This window comes from Xiphophorus couchianus, chromosome 13, assembly GCF_001444195.1.
Source record: "Xiphophorus couchianus chromosome 13, X_couchianus-1.0, whole genome shotgun sequence".
Taxonomy (NCBI): domain Eukaryota; kingdom Metazoa; phylum Chordata; class Actinopteri; order Cyprinodontiformes; family Poeciliidae; genus Xiphophorus; species Xiphophorus couchianus.
The window spans coordinates 17,720,392-17,738,429 of NC_040240.1; the positions used below are offsets into that span (position 1 = coordinate 17,720,392).

General features: G+C 34.9%; 2 protein-coding genes across 3 annotated transcripts in view; one reads left to right on the top strand and one right to left on the bottom strand.

Annotated features, from left to right (window-relative positions):
- LOC114156146 (prostate stem cell antigen-like) overlaps positions 1-6,517 on the top strand; it is a 12,028-nt gene extending 5,511 nt beyond the window's left edge. Inside the window, exons 1-3 of one of the 2 annotated variants that reach the window (XM_028036405.1) lie at positions 55-1,202; positions 2,656-2,775; positions 3,965-6,517. In XM_028036405.1, coding sequence (XP_027892206.1) covers positions 1,151-1,202; positions 2,656-2,775; positions 3,965-4,176 — 384 coding nt within the window. In that variant the 5' untranslated portion in view covers positions 55-1,150 and the 3' untranslated portion in view covers positions 4,177-6,517. Of the gene's footprint in view, positions 1-54; positions 1,203-2,655; positions 2,776-3,964 lie in introns of those variants that run through there. The other variant, XM_028036404.1, reaches the window with a different exon arrangement.
- Positions 6,255-16,146, bottom strand: clic1 (chloride intracellular channel 1). Its single transcript, XM_028036401.1, has 7 exons — positions 15,997-16,146; positions 15,692-15,750; positions 13,535-13,644; positions 12,017-12,142; positions 10,962-11,068; positions 10,615-10,796; positions 6,255-10,526 (listed from the first exon to the last, which is right to left on the bottom strand). Exons 2-7 carry the CDS (start codon positions 15,731-15,733, stop codon positions 10,365-10,367), a joined length of 729 nt encoding a protein of 242 aa, XP_027892202.1. The 5' UTR covers positions 15,734-15,750; positions 15,997-16,146; the 3' UTR covers positions 6,255-10,364.
- Positions 16,147-18,038: the final 1,892 nt, after the last annotated feature.

Consider the following 18,038-nt stretch of genomic DNA (forward strand, 5'->3'; position numbering starts at 1 on the left):
GAAGAAAGAAGAATATTTAAAAGAACAATAAGTGATTTACTCCAGTTACATGCACATTTTTACCCAAAACATTAACTTTATTTTAAATTTTAGTCCCTTTCATGACATTTCAGGAACTTTTCATCTTTATTTTCTTATTTCTAAATGGCACTGAAGCACATTCAACTTGGGGTTATTTCCTTGATCGCTTCATTTTTTAAGTTTTTGTCACCCTTGTCTGTTCATGTAAGTGTAGCAGGTTTTTATTTCAACTAAATTATAGACGTGACGTTTGTCAAAATGTGTTTATTTATTCTTTGGATGTGTTTAGTTTAGTCAGGAAGTTGTTTCTCCGGACATTTTGTTGATATTTTTTAAGTTCTGTTACGTTGCTCTTGACGGTTACCATAGTAACCAGTAACCGAAAGCTCCGCCCCCTTTTTTCTGTTAGGATCAGCTCGGTGTTTACTTTACAAATATGATATTTTACTATATATTTTAGACAAATTTAATCACATGCAGTGTTTCATGAGTAATTCTGCTATGTTTTGTGTTTTTTTATTTCATTATTAATGTTGTCCATTTTTACTATGTTTAATTTTAAAAATGCTAACTGCTGCTAACTGCCCATTGGGAGCCATTGCTTTGTAGTTTGTTTAGGGTTATTTATTACATTTTATTTAATGCATAGAGGCAGAAGTTGCTGGATTGATGTTAACCACTAACTTGATTTCCTCTTTTGTTGGAATAAATATAATAAACCTGAATGTGTCTGTCGTGAAGTCAACCTGAGACGGTTACATGAGCATCCAAACTTTACTAGTAAATCTTCATTTTTAGCATGTTTTTCAGCATGTCAACCATTTACAATTACCTCCAAATCAAATTAGAAACTCCCAGGAGGAGACGCTCACTGCCAGAGACCCACACTGGACAAAAAGGACAAGAGTGAGGAAAAGCTCAGGTGATCCGAAGACAGGAACACTGGAGGAGAGACCTTTCATCAGATTAATGAGAAAATAAAAAGAAGTGAGCAAAAGTAGAGGAGAAATTTAATTATGGAATGAGCCGGAGGTCGTTTCAGATCAAGCTGTTATAGTTGTAGCATCCAGGGAAGCGGTTCCTTCAGCTCCTGTTGGAGAACCGAGCAGAGGGACTTTAAAGAAGAATCATGACTCGTTTACATCTCCTAATTGGACTCCTGAGTTGTCTTCACCTGGCAGGTATGACCTTTACCTCCAGGAGAGTTACATCTAGCAAATATTAATAGATCTATTCTCTTTTTAACTAAAAAAAATACTCATTGAAAACTACTCTTGTGTCAGAATAGGAGACACAAAGAAACTTTATAATGTTCTTTAAATGTTTTAAAATCCTTCATTCATTCATTTCTTAGCAGAAATTGGCTTTTTTTTAATGACCTCGTTTAACAAAAACACACATAGATTGGATTTCTTTCTCTGAATTTGAGGATTCATTTTAGATCACACAGACGAAAGAAATCTGAATTTGCCTGAAATGATGGTTTGTTTGTTGTTGCGTAATTTAACAGGAGACATTTGTGTGTGATGATCAGGAAGATTTAATACTAATAGATTTTATAACGGCTTTCAAATAAAATATTGAGAAAAAAAAATTCAAATTGTAGTTTTTTTTTTGTTTGTTTTATGATTTATTTGTTTTTGATTGGAAATAAACTAGGAAGTATAAATTAAGGCTGGAATGTCTTACATTGGCTTTCTTAATTACTTTAATGTGACACCCAGTTAGATTTTAGTAAAATACTATAAAAAAAAATTCCTGTCCATTCAGAGCATACAATTAAAGCATCAGAATGTGTTTGTTTTAAATATAATTAAATTAAATAACTACAGTATTCTCCTTCACCACTTGATTAATTCATATAAAAGTTATTCAGTGGGAGACAATAGTGTAAGTTTTTATTTTTATTTTCATTTTACTGGTTTAAAATTTAGGAACGAAGGGAGGAAATGGCAAATGAAGGTATGAATTGATGAAGGAATGAATTAATCCAGAGAAAAAGAAAAGTCCAAGAACTATAGACCAAGAGACCTTTTTTTATTTAAAAACTTTTGCAGTCATTTTTTAATACTTCTATTGAAAGTATTCAGTAAACCTTCCACATTGTAGTTCTCCTTTAAGAGTGAACATCTTTTATTATTATGTTAAAGAATAACATAACTCCACTGAAATCAGCCTTAAATTAAATGATTAAATTTAATCAAAAATAATAGATGTGTCTGAAAATATTATGAACGGCGCCCTTTTTGTAAATCACACATTACACAATTTATTATTATTATTGTTTAATATTTTATGCAACGATGTGTGGTAAACCGCTGTTTCATAGTAAACATTTGAACAAACTTAAATACATTTCTATTATCATTTTGTCCACCAGGGGGCACCAATGATATTTATTATCCACAAACTTCAAAAATCTGTTTCCTGTATCACTAACAACCTTTAATTTCCCTGAGGGATGAATAAAGTATTTTTAATTGGTTTAATCTGAGTTTATTTTGAAATTAGTTTCTCTGCTGATCAAATATGGCAGAAATTCAGATCTGTTAACCGTTAGCAACATAATCTGGTAATGAATTATGCACACAGATGGTTCCATTTAATTTAAATCCGTCTTTTTTCTCTCTCCAGGATGTTTGCAGTGTTACACCTGTGTGTTTCCTGCCATTTCTCCCATGGACTGCATGAAGTTTCCTCTGGAGTGTCCTGCAGGCCAGCGCTGCCTGTCCAGCGTGGCGACAGGAAGGCGAGGTCAGAGCCAGACGAAGTCCTGTCAAAATAAAAGCCTTTGTGGGAATAGTTTGTCCCACTCTGTTATAAAAACATCTAGAGCTTAAAATCCGTTGTGTGTCACATTTGATGTTTGGTTTTGAATCGTCTTTTCGACATCGCTGGAAGGTAGCAGAGATTGCTGTACCTGGTTTTCTCTGTAGAAACAAAAACAAAAGAATGACTCAACGCTCTGGAACTCAGATCCGTTTTTCATCAGGCAAACTGACAGCATAATGTCATTAAATGATCTAAAAATAACCGTAACCTCTAAAAATATCTGGGAGTGGCAAAGGACTCCCTGTGTTTCATCAGAGGTGGAAGGAAAGAGGTGAAAGGTTAAGGTCTAGTTTACAATGACAGAATCACACTGATAACTTTTCTTATAGGGATCATTTTAAATTAAAATATCAATAAAAGTTGCTTGTTTTGTAATTTAATTCATTATTTTTCAGTGCCTTATTTAAGTAGGAAAAATACCAGGAAATTTAATGTGCATGCTCTTGACCAAGCATGTTCAACCTAGAGTCCGGGGGCCATTTTGCGGCCCATGGACTGATGCGGCCCCCTGCCACCACAAGTCAAGAATAAATTAAATAAATTATGAAAAAACTACAACTTTTAAATTAAAATCTACTTACAAAAACGTCAGATGCAACACAAAGTGGTTATCTTTCTGGTTTTCTTTCATTTTCATCGTAAACAAAACCACATTTACTCATTAATTTATATTTTGCAGTACACTTTGGTGCACCCAAATCTGCTTTTAATTGCTGTGTTTAGTATTTTCAAATTGAGATTGTATATCCTGTTTTTATTGCTTAATAAAATAGACTTAATATTTTTTCAGTTTTCTTCAATTGAGCCCAAATATAATAAACAAACCAGTAGCCTTTAATTTAAGAAGGAAAACGTACAAAAACAACTCTAGGAATATTAGCTGCTAGTTAGCTTCAACCGTATCAAAAATTAGCGACTGAGTGTGAGATATAATCACTAATTATTGTTTGCTCATGTAAGTTTCACTGCAATGGCAAAGAAATGCAGTTTTTGAGCAAACTTTTACAAAAATATGGCTGTTAAAACTCTCATTGAAAGCTGGTTTATCTATAAACCATCTGCAGCATTTTCGCCACTAAATCCACAATTTGCTCTGTTTTTGGTTCGCCAGGCGCCGTTCAGCTGACGATATACGAGAAGAGTTGTGCCGTCCCGACGCAGTGCGGCTTGGCCGGACAGAAGTACACCTCAGGGGTGTACTTTAACTACACCAACGACTGCTGCGACACGGATCTTTGCAACGCCGCCGGGTCTGTTGGTGCCCTGAGCCTGAGAGGAGCGCTGCTGTGCCTGCTGCCTGCACTCGGCCTCCTGCTGGTCTGAACAGAACCACCAGAACCGGACCGCCTCTGCCTCCAAATGCCTCTTTAGAAAAGAATGGCTGAGATGTTAAAGGAAAATTAAGTCTTAGTTCATCACAAGTTGCACCATCAGTATTATTTGTTATCCAGCAGTTCTTCTAGAAGATATTTAAGTGTAAAACAGGTGGAAAACATTTCTACTGAAAGATATTTATCTAGAAAGAATGTTAAAAATAATTAAATGTAACTTTTCCTGACCTTCACCTTAAAATTTTGGTTCTTTCTGAACTATTAGTCAAAATTATAAACTGAGGAGCATAAATTATAATTCATATTCTCCAAATTTCTCCAGGCAATAAGAAGAAATAAAAAATAAATTAACTAGAATAAAGTCATACCAGAATAATGACTTTATTCTCAAAATCTTATACATTATTATTTTCTAAGTGAAGTCCTAATTCTCCGTCATATTATGGTTAATAATAGTAGTAATTGTTATTACTACTATCACAATATAGTAATATAAATTGCGACAGCCAGCTAAGCAAAGTTGGTGGAATCAACTGACTCACTCTTTGGTTGCCTAGCAACTCGCTCATTATTCTTTGGTTACCTAGCGACAACTTGCCGAGGAACTTGCTGAGCAGCAGTTTCAGGTTTTGCCTCATTACTGCTTACAAATAAACAGCAGCATGGGGGATAAGAGGGAAGGTCATGACACCAGTTTGGCAGCATTTCAGGTATTTAAAACAAAAAACGAATCAATAATTATTGATATTCTGATATGAAACGCTCATGTTTTTCAGCGTTATTGTCTAGCTCTATGTTGCACTGGCTGGATTAAGACTAGCTGTTTAAAAAAGATAAATAAATGAAAAGTCAGCTTATATGAACTCAAACATGTACAATGTGACGGTGAGAGGAGTTGCGTTTTCAGTTTTATGCTGGTGGTGGCGCTACAGATCATCTGATTTTTGTCAAGTTTTACATGTGAAGTGTTTTTTTAAGTTCCTGTGAAGAGATTTAAAAGTCCTACTTCTGTTTTTTAAGTTTCTATATAAAAACAGGTTTGCCAGATTGTCCTGATAGATCAGCTAACATTAATGCTGTTTGGTTTCCCTAAACAAAACATTTTGTACCAAACGATGTAGAATCAGTTCTTTTCTCTTGGGACTTTTACAAATATGGAGATAAATAATAAAAGCCCTCATATTTCTAATTGTCATTATTATACAGAATCTTAATAGTTTTAGATTATATCATATTTACACTGGTTATTGTTTGGACCATTGATTAAATCTCAGATTATCACCTCTGATCGAACCAAATATAACGAAGCAACTCCCTTGTTGGTCAGTTATGTGAAGCATATTAACATATTCAGCAAACTACATAAAAAATTAACGTGTAATATTCATGAGTACAAATTATGACATGTTCAGCAGGAACTTCCTTCTCCGATTTCTTTTTATGTGGACATTTCAATAAAAACAATCCTCAAAACAAGCCAGAAATAAAAAAGGACGCGTTTTATTATGAAGATATTTTTATTGGAACATTAATAAAAGTAAAATACAAAAAGTTTCAGCTGTGAGTTCGATTGTCCTTGCTGCCGCTTTGATTTTTTTAACTTCATGATGCCATTAGCATTAAGACAGAGTGAAAAATCACAACATCAATAACAAAACATGAAATGAAACGCAGAAAATAAAAATCCAACACATTTCCTGGTCCCTGAAATTGTTTCAAATACATATTAAGAAATGAGAGTTTCTGCTATGATTGGACAAAAAACACAAATAATGATTAACAGTGAAGTTATTCATATTTAATCCCTTTAAGCATTAGTCCATATTAAAAAATAGATCAAATCCACATCAGTTCAACAAGCAAAACATTCTGTATTCAAACCCAGATCCTTCATAAAATTTGGGTTTATTGAGGTGAATTAACTCACAGCTGATTTCCAACACAGCCCAACTACAGGATTTTCTAATTGCACTTCGGTCATTTTTAGCAACACTAAAGAACTTCATATCAAAACAATGTTAAATGTTAAACTGTGTTACCCTGAGGTTTACTGGATGTGTTACTGCTTGACCAAAGTGAGTTATTAGCTCCAGTTCCTTCCATTTTGATTTAATTCAAGGTTGTTTTACAGGCAAGAAAACTTCGAGGAGTGAATTGAGCCAACAGACAGAGTTACGACCGAGTCTCAGATCTCTTTGGATAAAAATAAGGCTAACGGCGGTATATTTATAATTTGTTATTTTGTCAGAAGAACTTCACACAACCAACAAAAATATATAAGTAATCTATACTGTGATCACATGTTTGATGTGTGACAGAAACAAAGCAGGGGTGTCAAACTAATTTTCGTTTTGGGTCGAATCAAGATCATGAATGCTCTTAAAGGGCCGGTAGCGCCAGAATGTATTGATAAACTGTTAAAATATTAATGAATTCTTAAAATTAAATAATACAATTCAAAGTCTTTTCATTCCCACCAGAACTTCGCGATTATTTTTGTGATTCTTTTGCAATAAGAATCAAAGTGTTTGTGTTACTAATTTGGAAATATTTGCACTTATTTATGACGGTAGATGTGACCTTTTATTCCTCACTGTTTAGATCATGGACTATAATCTGACATCAGTTAAGACTGAAGCAGCTGTTTAGTAAAAGTTAGAAAGTTTTTGACAATTTTTGAGAGAAATCTTCAATAAACTCCCAATAATTTGTTAATTTTCGTGAATTTCCATAATAATACACAAGAAATCTGTTTATTTTGCAGTAAACGGATAAAAACTGCATTGATTTGATTGAAAACATGATATTTAAGTAGACTTAATGTTTAGTCCAGAATCCAGAGACAGATATTTTTTCAACTTAGCTGCAAACCTTACAGAAAAATGAAACATTTTCAGAAAATAATTGAACAATAATAAAATCCCATACAGTTTTTAAAAATTGATTTGGTGGCTCATTTCCAATAAGAAAGTGTCTCCAGCAACTTCAAGAAATCCTATTTAACTGTGGAAATGTGAAAACTACTCAACTGTCCAGTCATTCACATCAACAAGGGCCGAGCCAGACCAAGGAATAAGCAAACTATGCAGCCGTCTGCGGCTCCACACCAACAGGGGGCTCCACAGAGCAACAAAGATTTTCTTCTAATTGTTTTCCATTGGTAAGGATATTTGTTATTAGACTTAAACTAAAAATACACAATTTCTGAGCTCTAAAACTCAACTAGAAACAAAAGAAAAATGTTTTAATTAGGTATGGGTTACTGTAAAATTCTAACATTATGATAAAATACCACAATTTTATTGTAATGTACTGGTTTTACTTTATTTTACTACAAATTCTACCACAGCAAAAAAATACTGCAAGTATGACTTTAATTTTGATATAGTTGATTTTAATTTAAAAGAAAACAGGAAGTGGTTATGGCCTTTTGAAGCAATCAAAAAGCTAACAACCTACAAAATTCCCTTTCTTCTGTCTCTGTTCTGATTACTTTAAAGTGAAAAGTTAGCTTATCGACTGTAGCATGCTCACAGTCTCTCTTCCATTCATGTAATTATTAATTAGAGGCCTTGAAAGCGGATCACAAACAAGCTCACCAGTCAGGACTAATCCTTCACGCTTGCTGTGGGAGCGCAGAAAGAGGAAGCCCGCGTCTATTGAAACGGTTTCCTGTGTAGCTGCTTTCAGCGCCGGCTCGGTCCGGCCCGTTTTCCTCTGCTCCGCAATGAATGCAAACCTTTTCTAAATCATGACGTCTTTCTATGAAAAGCTGCGTTTCCTCTGTGATAAAGTCTGTGGGAAACACCTGTGATTAAAACACAAAATGACTCGATGGTATGCAAATATCACTTCCCTAAAAAATGGCGAGAGACTAAAACGGTTTAATCTGGATGTGTTGGAATAATTAATCTTTAGAATATAATGGAAGAAAAATAAAGAGAGGGGAAAGATTAAACGACTGTGTGTCCATTTTGAAGTTGTAATTAGACAAGAAAAGCTGTAGCATGTTTTTTTTCTCCTGTAGTATTAAAGTAAAAGTATTTAATGAGCTGAGTATTGATTTTTGTTGATGACTGATGCTAGCTAGCCAATTAGATGTGGTAGCTGGGTTGCTAATTAGCCTGCAGTTTACCAATGGACCAACCAATCTACCAATTGTAGATTGTTATATACTATAAAAAATGCAACCCAAACCATCTCATATGTATTATTTTATTAGTTGGAAACCTAAAAACTGATATTGGACATGCTAACAACTTCAGTAGCTAGCCTGTTATCTTTCCACCAAAAGATAAAATACTTAAAATATCTTGTGCTAAAATGCGTCTTACAAACTATATACTATAACCGCCTGCTGTCTTGTGATCTTATAAAAAAATATTTCTTTTATTGTTCTTTTTATCCAGAAAAGCTTTTGGTAATTTCTCTGTCATACAGAGCTAGCACAAACAACAGGTAGAGAAGAATGTTGCAGATTTGTGTTATGGTTTAATTTTGCTTTTTATATCAAAATCAAATTAGTAGTAAATTTATATTATGCTATATTGTTCAATATATACACTGTATTTGCTGTAGTAGAAATAAATGTCACTTTTCTACTTTAAATACAAATAATTAGGTTGTATTATGATGTTTTATTTTAAAGGTGGGCTATAATTCTTCCTTGAACAAGTTAGAATAAATCTATTGCTATAAGAAACATTTTAATTAATGTTTTTGCACAAAATTATTCTTTACTTCTGGTATTTTGAGCTCCTCCTGAGGAGCCGTTTTGGGGCATCTTGTCACTTTAAAGCCAAATGAGCAATTATACATCCTTACATCTTTGAAAAGCATTAGTAGAGCCTCCAGCACAACCAACAAGAATGCAGCAAGTGGTTTCTAGGTGATAAACCAACAGCAGAACACTTGTCTTTTCAAGCAGCAATTGTACAGTGAATACAGCCAGCTGTGCAAACATGCCACCTGGGTTGCTAGGTAACAGGCTGGACTTCACTGGGGTTGCTAGGTAACAAGCTGGCTGATTTGTTACATTACATTCTGGAAGTTTTTTGAAACAGAAAACTTTCCAAAAGACATCAACCCGTAGCCAAAAACCATCTGGGTGGTTTTTTTTAAGAGCTTGGGTTGATTTTGTAGGCAGTAGGGAAGTACAAAAACATATAAAAATATTAATTTAGCATAACATATCCACTTTATATTCTTTTACGCCATATTATGTTATTTCTTAAAGGTTATCATAGAGTTAGAATCTTTTACCAGCCTAGAGTTTAAGTAAAACATTGTTCTGCTGAGAATAGCAGCAAACAGCGATATTAGGTAAGAGTTTGGGGCCCCAAATTGTTATTCTGCCCAAATACCAAAGAAAAGCTTGAACCGGCTCTGATCTGAGGTTAAAGTTCAATAAAGCAGGTGAGTAAAGGTAAAAAACAGAAAGGCTTTTGTTTAAAAAAAGGGTGTGTGAAAATGCAAGCCTTCCTGAAAGAAACATTTTGATTTTGACTTGTATTATCTAGACCAGGGGTGTCCAAAGTGCGGCGAGGGGGCCATTTGTGGCCCTTGGAATGAGTTTGTGTGGCCCCTCACTGCAGTTAAAAAAATGGTGCAAATTTGGGATGAGATGCGACACTTTTTAAAATCATTTTAGGGTGAGATTTCCATGGCAAGTTTATGTCTTAAATGGAAAACACAAAGAATTTAGTTTTTACAAAACACAATTTACAGACCAACAAAATAGAAAATAATTGGCTTAAAAAGTTAAATAAATGTAAACATTAAGGCAAATTTCATCCTAATGTTGGTTTTGATTTTAAAAAATGAACTTGTTCAATTCATTGTTGTGCAAGTAAAGGAGAAAACATTCACAATAATATAATTTTTATGTTGTTTAACGGACAGAAAAAGCTAATTTTGACCCTCGGTGGAAAAAGTTTGGACACCACTGATCTAGACTTTGCCCTCGTCTCCCTGCTGATGTAACCGATCCTGGTTGAAGTAGAGAATAAATACAAAGATCCACCTGTGGGTGTGTGCATTCTGCGTATCAAAAGGTTAACAAAGCTTAAAGGAAATACCCGTCGGCAGGGAAACAGATTCTGGTTGTTTGCAGAGTAAATATTTGATTACTGATGTCTGTGTGGAATAATTTTTTCTACTTTAACACGGCCTATCGCCGTCCTACTTGAGAGCTTTCGCTACAGATGAATACGCCATGAGGATCTCCGTGTCGACAGGACAGGTAGCGCTAAACTCTTCCCTGGCGTACGCTGCGTTCAGGTACCTCCAGACGTTAGTCAGAAACTCTGGGATGGTGAAGTTTCTGTACTTCAAACTCACCACCTGGGGGTAAAAAAAAAAGGATCCGTTTTGAGTGGCAGGGATCAGGAAAACCGTGGTGAGGATAAACGTCGCACACTGAGAAGATTACCTTCAAGATGTGCAGCTTTGGCAGCAAGTTGCAGTCCGCCAGGGTGAGCTGCTGGCCGTCCAGGAAGGGGCGTGACGAGGAGGTGACCTCTTCGGCGGCGTCCTGATCGATCTCGTCGGGAAGTGGGGAGCCGAGATAGTTGTCCAGCTTCTGCAGAGCCTTCATGAGGCCTTTCTCTAGATCTGAGAGCGAACACAGACACAAAGACTAAGCGGGGAGATTAAGAGGATGTGCGCCGTTCTCGCTGACGTAGCGCTGCTAAAACTGTAACGTTATTAACAGATTAACATGGCGACTTCAGCGTTTTGCTTTCCTGTGACGATGTCATCATTATTTTTGATGCTTACTGTCATTAGTCTGAGGGTTTGAGTTCTTGATGTAAGCAGAGAACTTGGAGAAGATATCGACTCCTGCTGTGTTGGACTCCGGATTACGAGCCGCCAGACGGGGATATCTGGAAAAACAGATGGTTGATTATATTTAAAAGACAACAAAACAAAAACACAAATGATTAAATAAAAACCAGAGCTAAGCTGGAGCTAACAGCTTCATAATAATTTATTTTAATCAATTTAGATATGTCTGCAGTTTTATGATCACTTCTAATTTCTTAAGATTTTGTTTCCAAGAGGTTAAACTTCTTTCTTCTACTTTTCTTTATCAGGATTTCTGTTGATGTTTCAAAGTTTTTCTGCTGTATTTTTAATTATTCTGAGGCTAACCATGATTCAATTAATCAATTAATTTATTAATCGCACAATAAATTAAAATGAAGTCGATTATTGATATTTTTTAAAGGGTAATTTTGTCATAAATAATTCAGTTATTTGTGGTTTTTATGTTTTATTTTGATTGTTTTATTTTGGAAATTGAAAACGTGGCATATTCTGCACAAAATTAAAGTTTCTCTGTCTCCTTAGAGGACAGATTTGCTTTATTATATCTTTATCAATATATTATTTGAAAATGATCTCAAAACAACAATGTAATTCTTTATCGCAATAAATTCTGGAACAATTTATCATCCACTAACATTTGTAATTGTGACTGGTCTAGGTGTACATGCATTATTATGCCATATATTACTCAAAACATCAATATTATTGTTTATAACATATAGTTTCAGCATAAAATAGTAACAGTTCCAGGTCTAAACTGGTATTAATAAACTTTAAAAACAATAAAATAGCTTCCGAAAGCTTAACAAAAACCAATTCATCAATTAAAATATTAATAGAAAGTCTATAAAAAGCAAAGACTTAAGATCTGGGCAATGATTTATCCAGAGAGATTATGGTTACTATAACCAGGATCTGTCTTAAATTACCACTTTATATCATTTCAGCTCCAACATTCAGAACAAAATTACATCCGAACAGAACAAGTGAAGGTCAGTGGTTACTTTGGGGGGCAGAGCGTCGACTCGATGAACTCCTCGATTTTGTTGGTGTCGGTTTTCACCTCGTTGCCGTACTGCAGGAAGGGAGGCTGAGCTCCAGGAGCCAGATCCTTCAGGATGTCTGGTTTCCTGAGAGCAAGAAGAAAAACCAACAGATGAACAAAACGTACACCGTTAAACTAACGCTCTGCTTTCTTATTTCACGCTACTGGGTGATTGGACAAACTTATCGACCATCGACGATAGGCTGCAACCTTCGTCAGTTGTTTTTATGAGACCGATTTTATTTTTATTTTTTGCCTATGAGTTACACTACAAACACATAAAATATTACCAAGTATTTTCGGTTTAGTTTCTAGTGCAAATATCTTAGTGTACTTGAAGCTAACCTCAGAGTAACTTTTCAGCTGGTTTTACGTCAATAATTCCTTAATATTGATGAAAAGATGTGGGTCAAAATAATTTCACAAACATGTAATAGTTAATTAGTTAAATAACGTTGTGTTTTTATTCAAAAGAACCAGCAAAATAAAGTTTTCATGACTCTCAATACTTTTGTGGGAACCATTGTACCAATTGTCACGAGTATGAACCACCTTTTTGAAAGTTGGGGTTTTCTCAGTTTGCTACTCTGGTGCAAAATTTTTGGTTCAGTTTTTAGTCCAAATATCTTTCTAGACTTGAAATAAGACAAAATTACTTACAAGTAACTTTTCAGCAAGATATAAGAGCGTGTTTTAAATCAATAATACCTTAGTATTGATGAAAAAGTGCTGGTTCCATAACCAACTGCCACTGGGGCTGTCACCTAGCAACGGCAGCCAAGCCCAGGCCGTCACCTAGCAACCAAGTTTTAGTTCCACTGGTAGATTAATATAGGAAAAATGGAACAAGTACTTTTTAAAAACAACAATAAGGAATTATTGACTTAAAACAAGCTCCTATTTCTTGCTAAAAACGAACTTGTAAGTTAGTTTTGTCTTGTTTTAAGTGGACTAAGATATTTGCACTAAAAACAAGACATAAAATACTTGGTAAGACTTTGTGTTTTTGCAGCGTTTTAAATTATTTGTCTTTTTTGACGTAAATGAATTTGGGTTAAAACAAGTCACTTTAAATTTATTGGTTGTAATCAATAAGGTTTTCCCCTGTTGAATTATTTCTAATTTCTGACTGAATACACACGGCTATTTGGCCTCAGAAAATGCTCACCAAGTAAAAAATGTCAAGCAGAAGTCATCAACACAGTCATAAGATTTTAGTTGAAAGTACTTTTCCATCAATATTAAGGAATTATTAACTTAAAACAAGCTCCTACTTCTTGGTAAAAGTCACTTGTAAGTTAGTTTTGTCTTATTTAAAGTTTAGTAAGATATTATGCACCAGAAACTAGACCAAAAAAATACTTGATAAGACTTTGAGTTTTACAGTGTAGGTCAACAATATAAATATGTGTGTTGTACCAGCAGCAACCTGCACAGGATCAAATAAAAACAAACACAAATGAGGGCAGTTCTTTACTTCTTCATATCCACTGTGGTGACGTCGAAAACCACTCCTTTCAGCCACAGGACCATGAAGAGACGCTGGGAGAACGGACAGTTGCCGATGCACAGACCATCGCTTCCTGCCTGCAAAACGAGAACGGACAGAGCGTTTATTGGGATTTATTCGTTTGTTTTCATAAGGCCAGGTGTTTGACATCAACAAACGGAGAAAGTAAAACATTTACAGGTTATTCTGGTTCATGTTCCTCGTAAAAGTTTTAGTAGCACAAGACTTTATAAGATTTGAAATGCAAATACAAAGCAAAGCAATGTAATTAAGAATGCATATTTCCTTATTTTAATTACCTAACCCAATGGATTCTGGGAAATGTTAGTTTTTTTAATGTTATGTCTAATTAACTTTCTCTGTGTTGATTAACTTGACATAAAATTTGCTCAGGTTTTAATCTTCCAAACTAAGTGCAATCTATCTAAAACAGCTTTTTAACTTAAATACTGCACATTTTCCATTTGCTAATGATGATTTACAAATTCAGTAAAAATGCAAATTGATCAAAATCTATATTACTACAACTATTTTACTTATAAAATGGAGAAAATGTGTTTTAAGTACAGATTAATGAGATGGGGAAATAATCAGCTTTTTGTATTTTTACTCAAATAAAAGCAAAGAGGATTTGCTAAGACCAAAACTTAGTTTAAATAAATGAAAGACGTTATAAATATGTAGAGAGAAACAGCGAGTTCTGCACCAACATGGGCTGAAAAGCTGCTCAGTGAGGAAGAAGCCATGACACTAAAAATGAAAATCCAGATTACAGTTTGCAAAATATCCAGCGGGGAGAGAGATTATAATTTCTGAAAACATTTCTAAAGATCTGATGAAGCAAAAATGTAGGTATTATAATAAGGGGGAAACTTGTTACTGTCTGAAGGAATTACCTCATTTTACTACAGAAGAGGTTTTTCATCTTTTGTAAAAGTTAAATAATTCATTTTGTTCTCAAATCTAAAAGTTAAAAATTGACAACTTTATTTGAATTTCCATAGATTTCAAAATAAAACACTAAGTGCACAATTACATATGCAGCTCTGTAAAACATTAAGAGACCACTTTAAATGATCAGTTTCTCTGATTTTACTTTGTATAGGTATATGTTTGAGTAAATTGAACATTGTTCTTTTATTCTATGAACTACTGACAACATGTCTCTAAAATTACAAACAAAAGTTCTGTATTTATTTGCAGAAAATGAGAAATGGTTAAATAAGGAAAAAGATGCAGTGCTTTCAACCTCAAATAATGCAAAGAAAACAAGTTAATATTCATTTATAAACAACAATACTAATATTTTAACTTAGGAAGAGTTCAGGAATCAACATTTGGTAGAAAAACCAGGAGGTTTTCATGGGGTTCAGTGCAGTGGACTCTTGGTTTTTTCCAGAGCTTTATATAAAATAGATCTCTTTTCATGGCTCTAGAGAGGTTTAATTTTGCAGCAGCAGGGGTAAAAATTTATTTTAAAACTGTTTCCTTAAACTCCAGCTTTTGTAGGTCAAATGTTTTGACAACATAACCAAGACCAACACATCCTGTCAGCTGTTTAATCTACGAATTTACATAACTTTTCATACCACCTGAGTACTTGTTCAACTAGAAACAGATTTTAACTTAAGCAATAATGGAAACCAAACCAGTAGATACAAAAATAATGGACTCTATCCTAAAAAAACTACTTTAAAAACATACAGCATATAGCATTTATAGCCACTTTTTAATTGAACTTTAGGCTATCAGATGTAATCGTGTGAAATTACAGTTCAGGATGTGACTTTAGCATCTTTCACGGCGGTAGAGGGAAAAAGTGGCGCACATGTTCATACAGAGGAGTCATTATGCGAGAGGAAGAGGAATAAACTTCAGTTTGGCGGCCGACCAACATACTTAGTATAGATGGAAACCCATCGCCTGTTGTCTTAATGTGCTTTTAATTAGATTACAGGGGTTTATAACCCGCGGTGAGTCATGAGTGACATGAAAACAAACACAGGTCTCCTTTTTATCTCGAACAAAGTCAGATATGCGATCAGATCAGCAGAAATCTGTCCATGAACCCGTCGCCGCCCGCGACGCCTTCAGGGTGTGATGCCTTTCGTTGCTGCCGCTTACCTTCACGAAAAGCTCAATTTTGGGCTCGTTTGCGTCGCTCATCTTCGCCCAGTAAACACCTTCGCAGAAGCAAAAAGAGAGGACAAGAAGTTTGAGCAAAGTTTTGAAAGTGAAGTGAAACGCAGCAGCGGAAAGGCGGGCAGCTCAGCCCACATCTTCCGCTACGGCAAAATCCCCGACACAACCTGACTAATGTGACAATGTGGCGGCCGCACAGGCGGCGGAAACGCCTCACAGAGCCATTTTCTCCCCGCAGAGAGAGAGGAAGCTCTAAAACTCAACCCGAGAGCTTAAATTATCCAGACCTTACAGTGCTGAAAGTCTTCTGTCCGATCTGCTGCTGCTGCTGGTTTCCTCCTCCAGGTTCAGGGTCTGCACTGCAGCAGCGACACAATCATCATCATCATCATCATCATGAAAGCTGCGCCTCATTTCCTGCTGCGCGGCCCTTGCAGAAAGTTGCATGAAGAGAAACTAGGTGGAAGAAATGCAGGAGAGCAAGAAAAGATCGAGTTCAAATCAGAAAGATGGTGAAATTACAACGAGATTCTTCAAAAGTTTCGACTGGATTCTGTTATGCAGAAACAAAAAAGGGTCACCTGTAGCTTATTGTTGTGGATTTTATGGGTCGTTTTGCTTATTTTTTATCACCGGGTTTTCATTTTATAAACACAAAACTTTCATATTTTACTTTAAATATTACGGGGAAAACTAAAAAAGCTAAACTTGTTTAATATTTTATGTAAACACTAAAAATGTAAACATATAATAAACTAAATAAATTAGTTTATTATATGTAAAGCACTTCTCTCCATCTGCAGGCCAGCTCATGCCAATGCATCTCTATTTTTTAACCAGGCAGGGTTGCGACTCCCCCTGGTGGTAGCCGGAGGCGCTACACTTCCGGTGTACCGGAAGTGCATTACATCAAGGACTTCGACAGCCTCATTAAGAAACCCCGTTTTTAAAAGCTATATTTTGTTCCAGCAGCACAATTTGTAAAGATACTCCAAGACGAACATGTTGAGTCATAATTATTGCATTTAAATTGAAACTGTTGCATTATATTAGCCTATTAACTGACTTGTTTAATAATTAATTGACTTTTTTTAACGTTTATTACTTTGTATTGTCAGTATATATGACAAGCAGGCAGAGCTGGTTTAATAATTGATTTGAATTAACATTTAATTTAGTAAATCTAATGCAAAAAATATGACAAGAAAACATAAGTCGTTACTGGGAATCAGGAAGCACTGGCATACATCCGTAAACATTGCATTAGTACTTATTGAATACTTTGTTATCATTCAAAAAGTTTTAAATTTTTAATTTGATTTAATCAGTCCAAGCAGGGCTGATTTAACAGCATGACACTTTAATGATTTTAAACTTGAAAATTGGAGCTCAAGTTGGAATTTATTGTGAACTTTCCTAAATCTTTACATGACTTCAAACACACACCTTCCTAGCCTTAAATTAGCTTTTGCCATATTTACGACTGGTACAAAATAAAGACTCTATGTTCTTTAGAAAAATGTTGATTTGTATTTAAATTGGTTGGCTTCTAGGCTCTGATCCTGCTTTTCTTATAAGGCAAAGACAAAAGGCAAGAAAATTCTCCAACGAGTCCTACATCAGGTCCGTAAGGTTATTATCAGGAAACAACAGAGAAATCAGTGTTAAAACCGAAGTCTTTCACAGCCAGAGGAAGAATGAGGGACACAAATTCTCTTGGATGTGAGTGTGAACGCTGTCGGACACATTTTGTACGTGGAAAACCGGTGATTAATGACTTAAATAATACTGGCTTGTTAAAATCTACCTTCAGGAAAATGCTTAAAAATAAACAGCATAAAATGCTGCTTAAATGTAATACCGCAGTTACTGCAGCACATGTTTTCATGCTGCCATAGAGCTACCGTTGGAAGTTACACGCAAAAAAATCAATCATAACTACATTCACTTACTGAACTTTGATTTGACTATCAATAAGTGTCATTATGACAAAAAACAGAATGTTTACTACCAGTTACTGTTGTAGTTGCTGTCATTCATAGTTTCATTCAACTGGACATGAGGTTGGCTGCATGTCTTGCAGAAATTGTCTTCCACTGTCTAAATGCTCTAGTAGAGCTGTTGGGATTGCATGTTTCCCACTTTGATAAAAATTTCCTATTATTTTCCTCGCATTAGCAGGTCAGTTGATGACAAACCCAATAGAATGATTGACAGGTGGGGCCATATTAATTTTTAATTTTTATCCTTTTTTTATATTTTTCTCTGTATAAATTAGGCTTTTCAAACTGAATCATATCTATTAAGGTTGTTTATTTGGTGCAGTTAC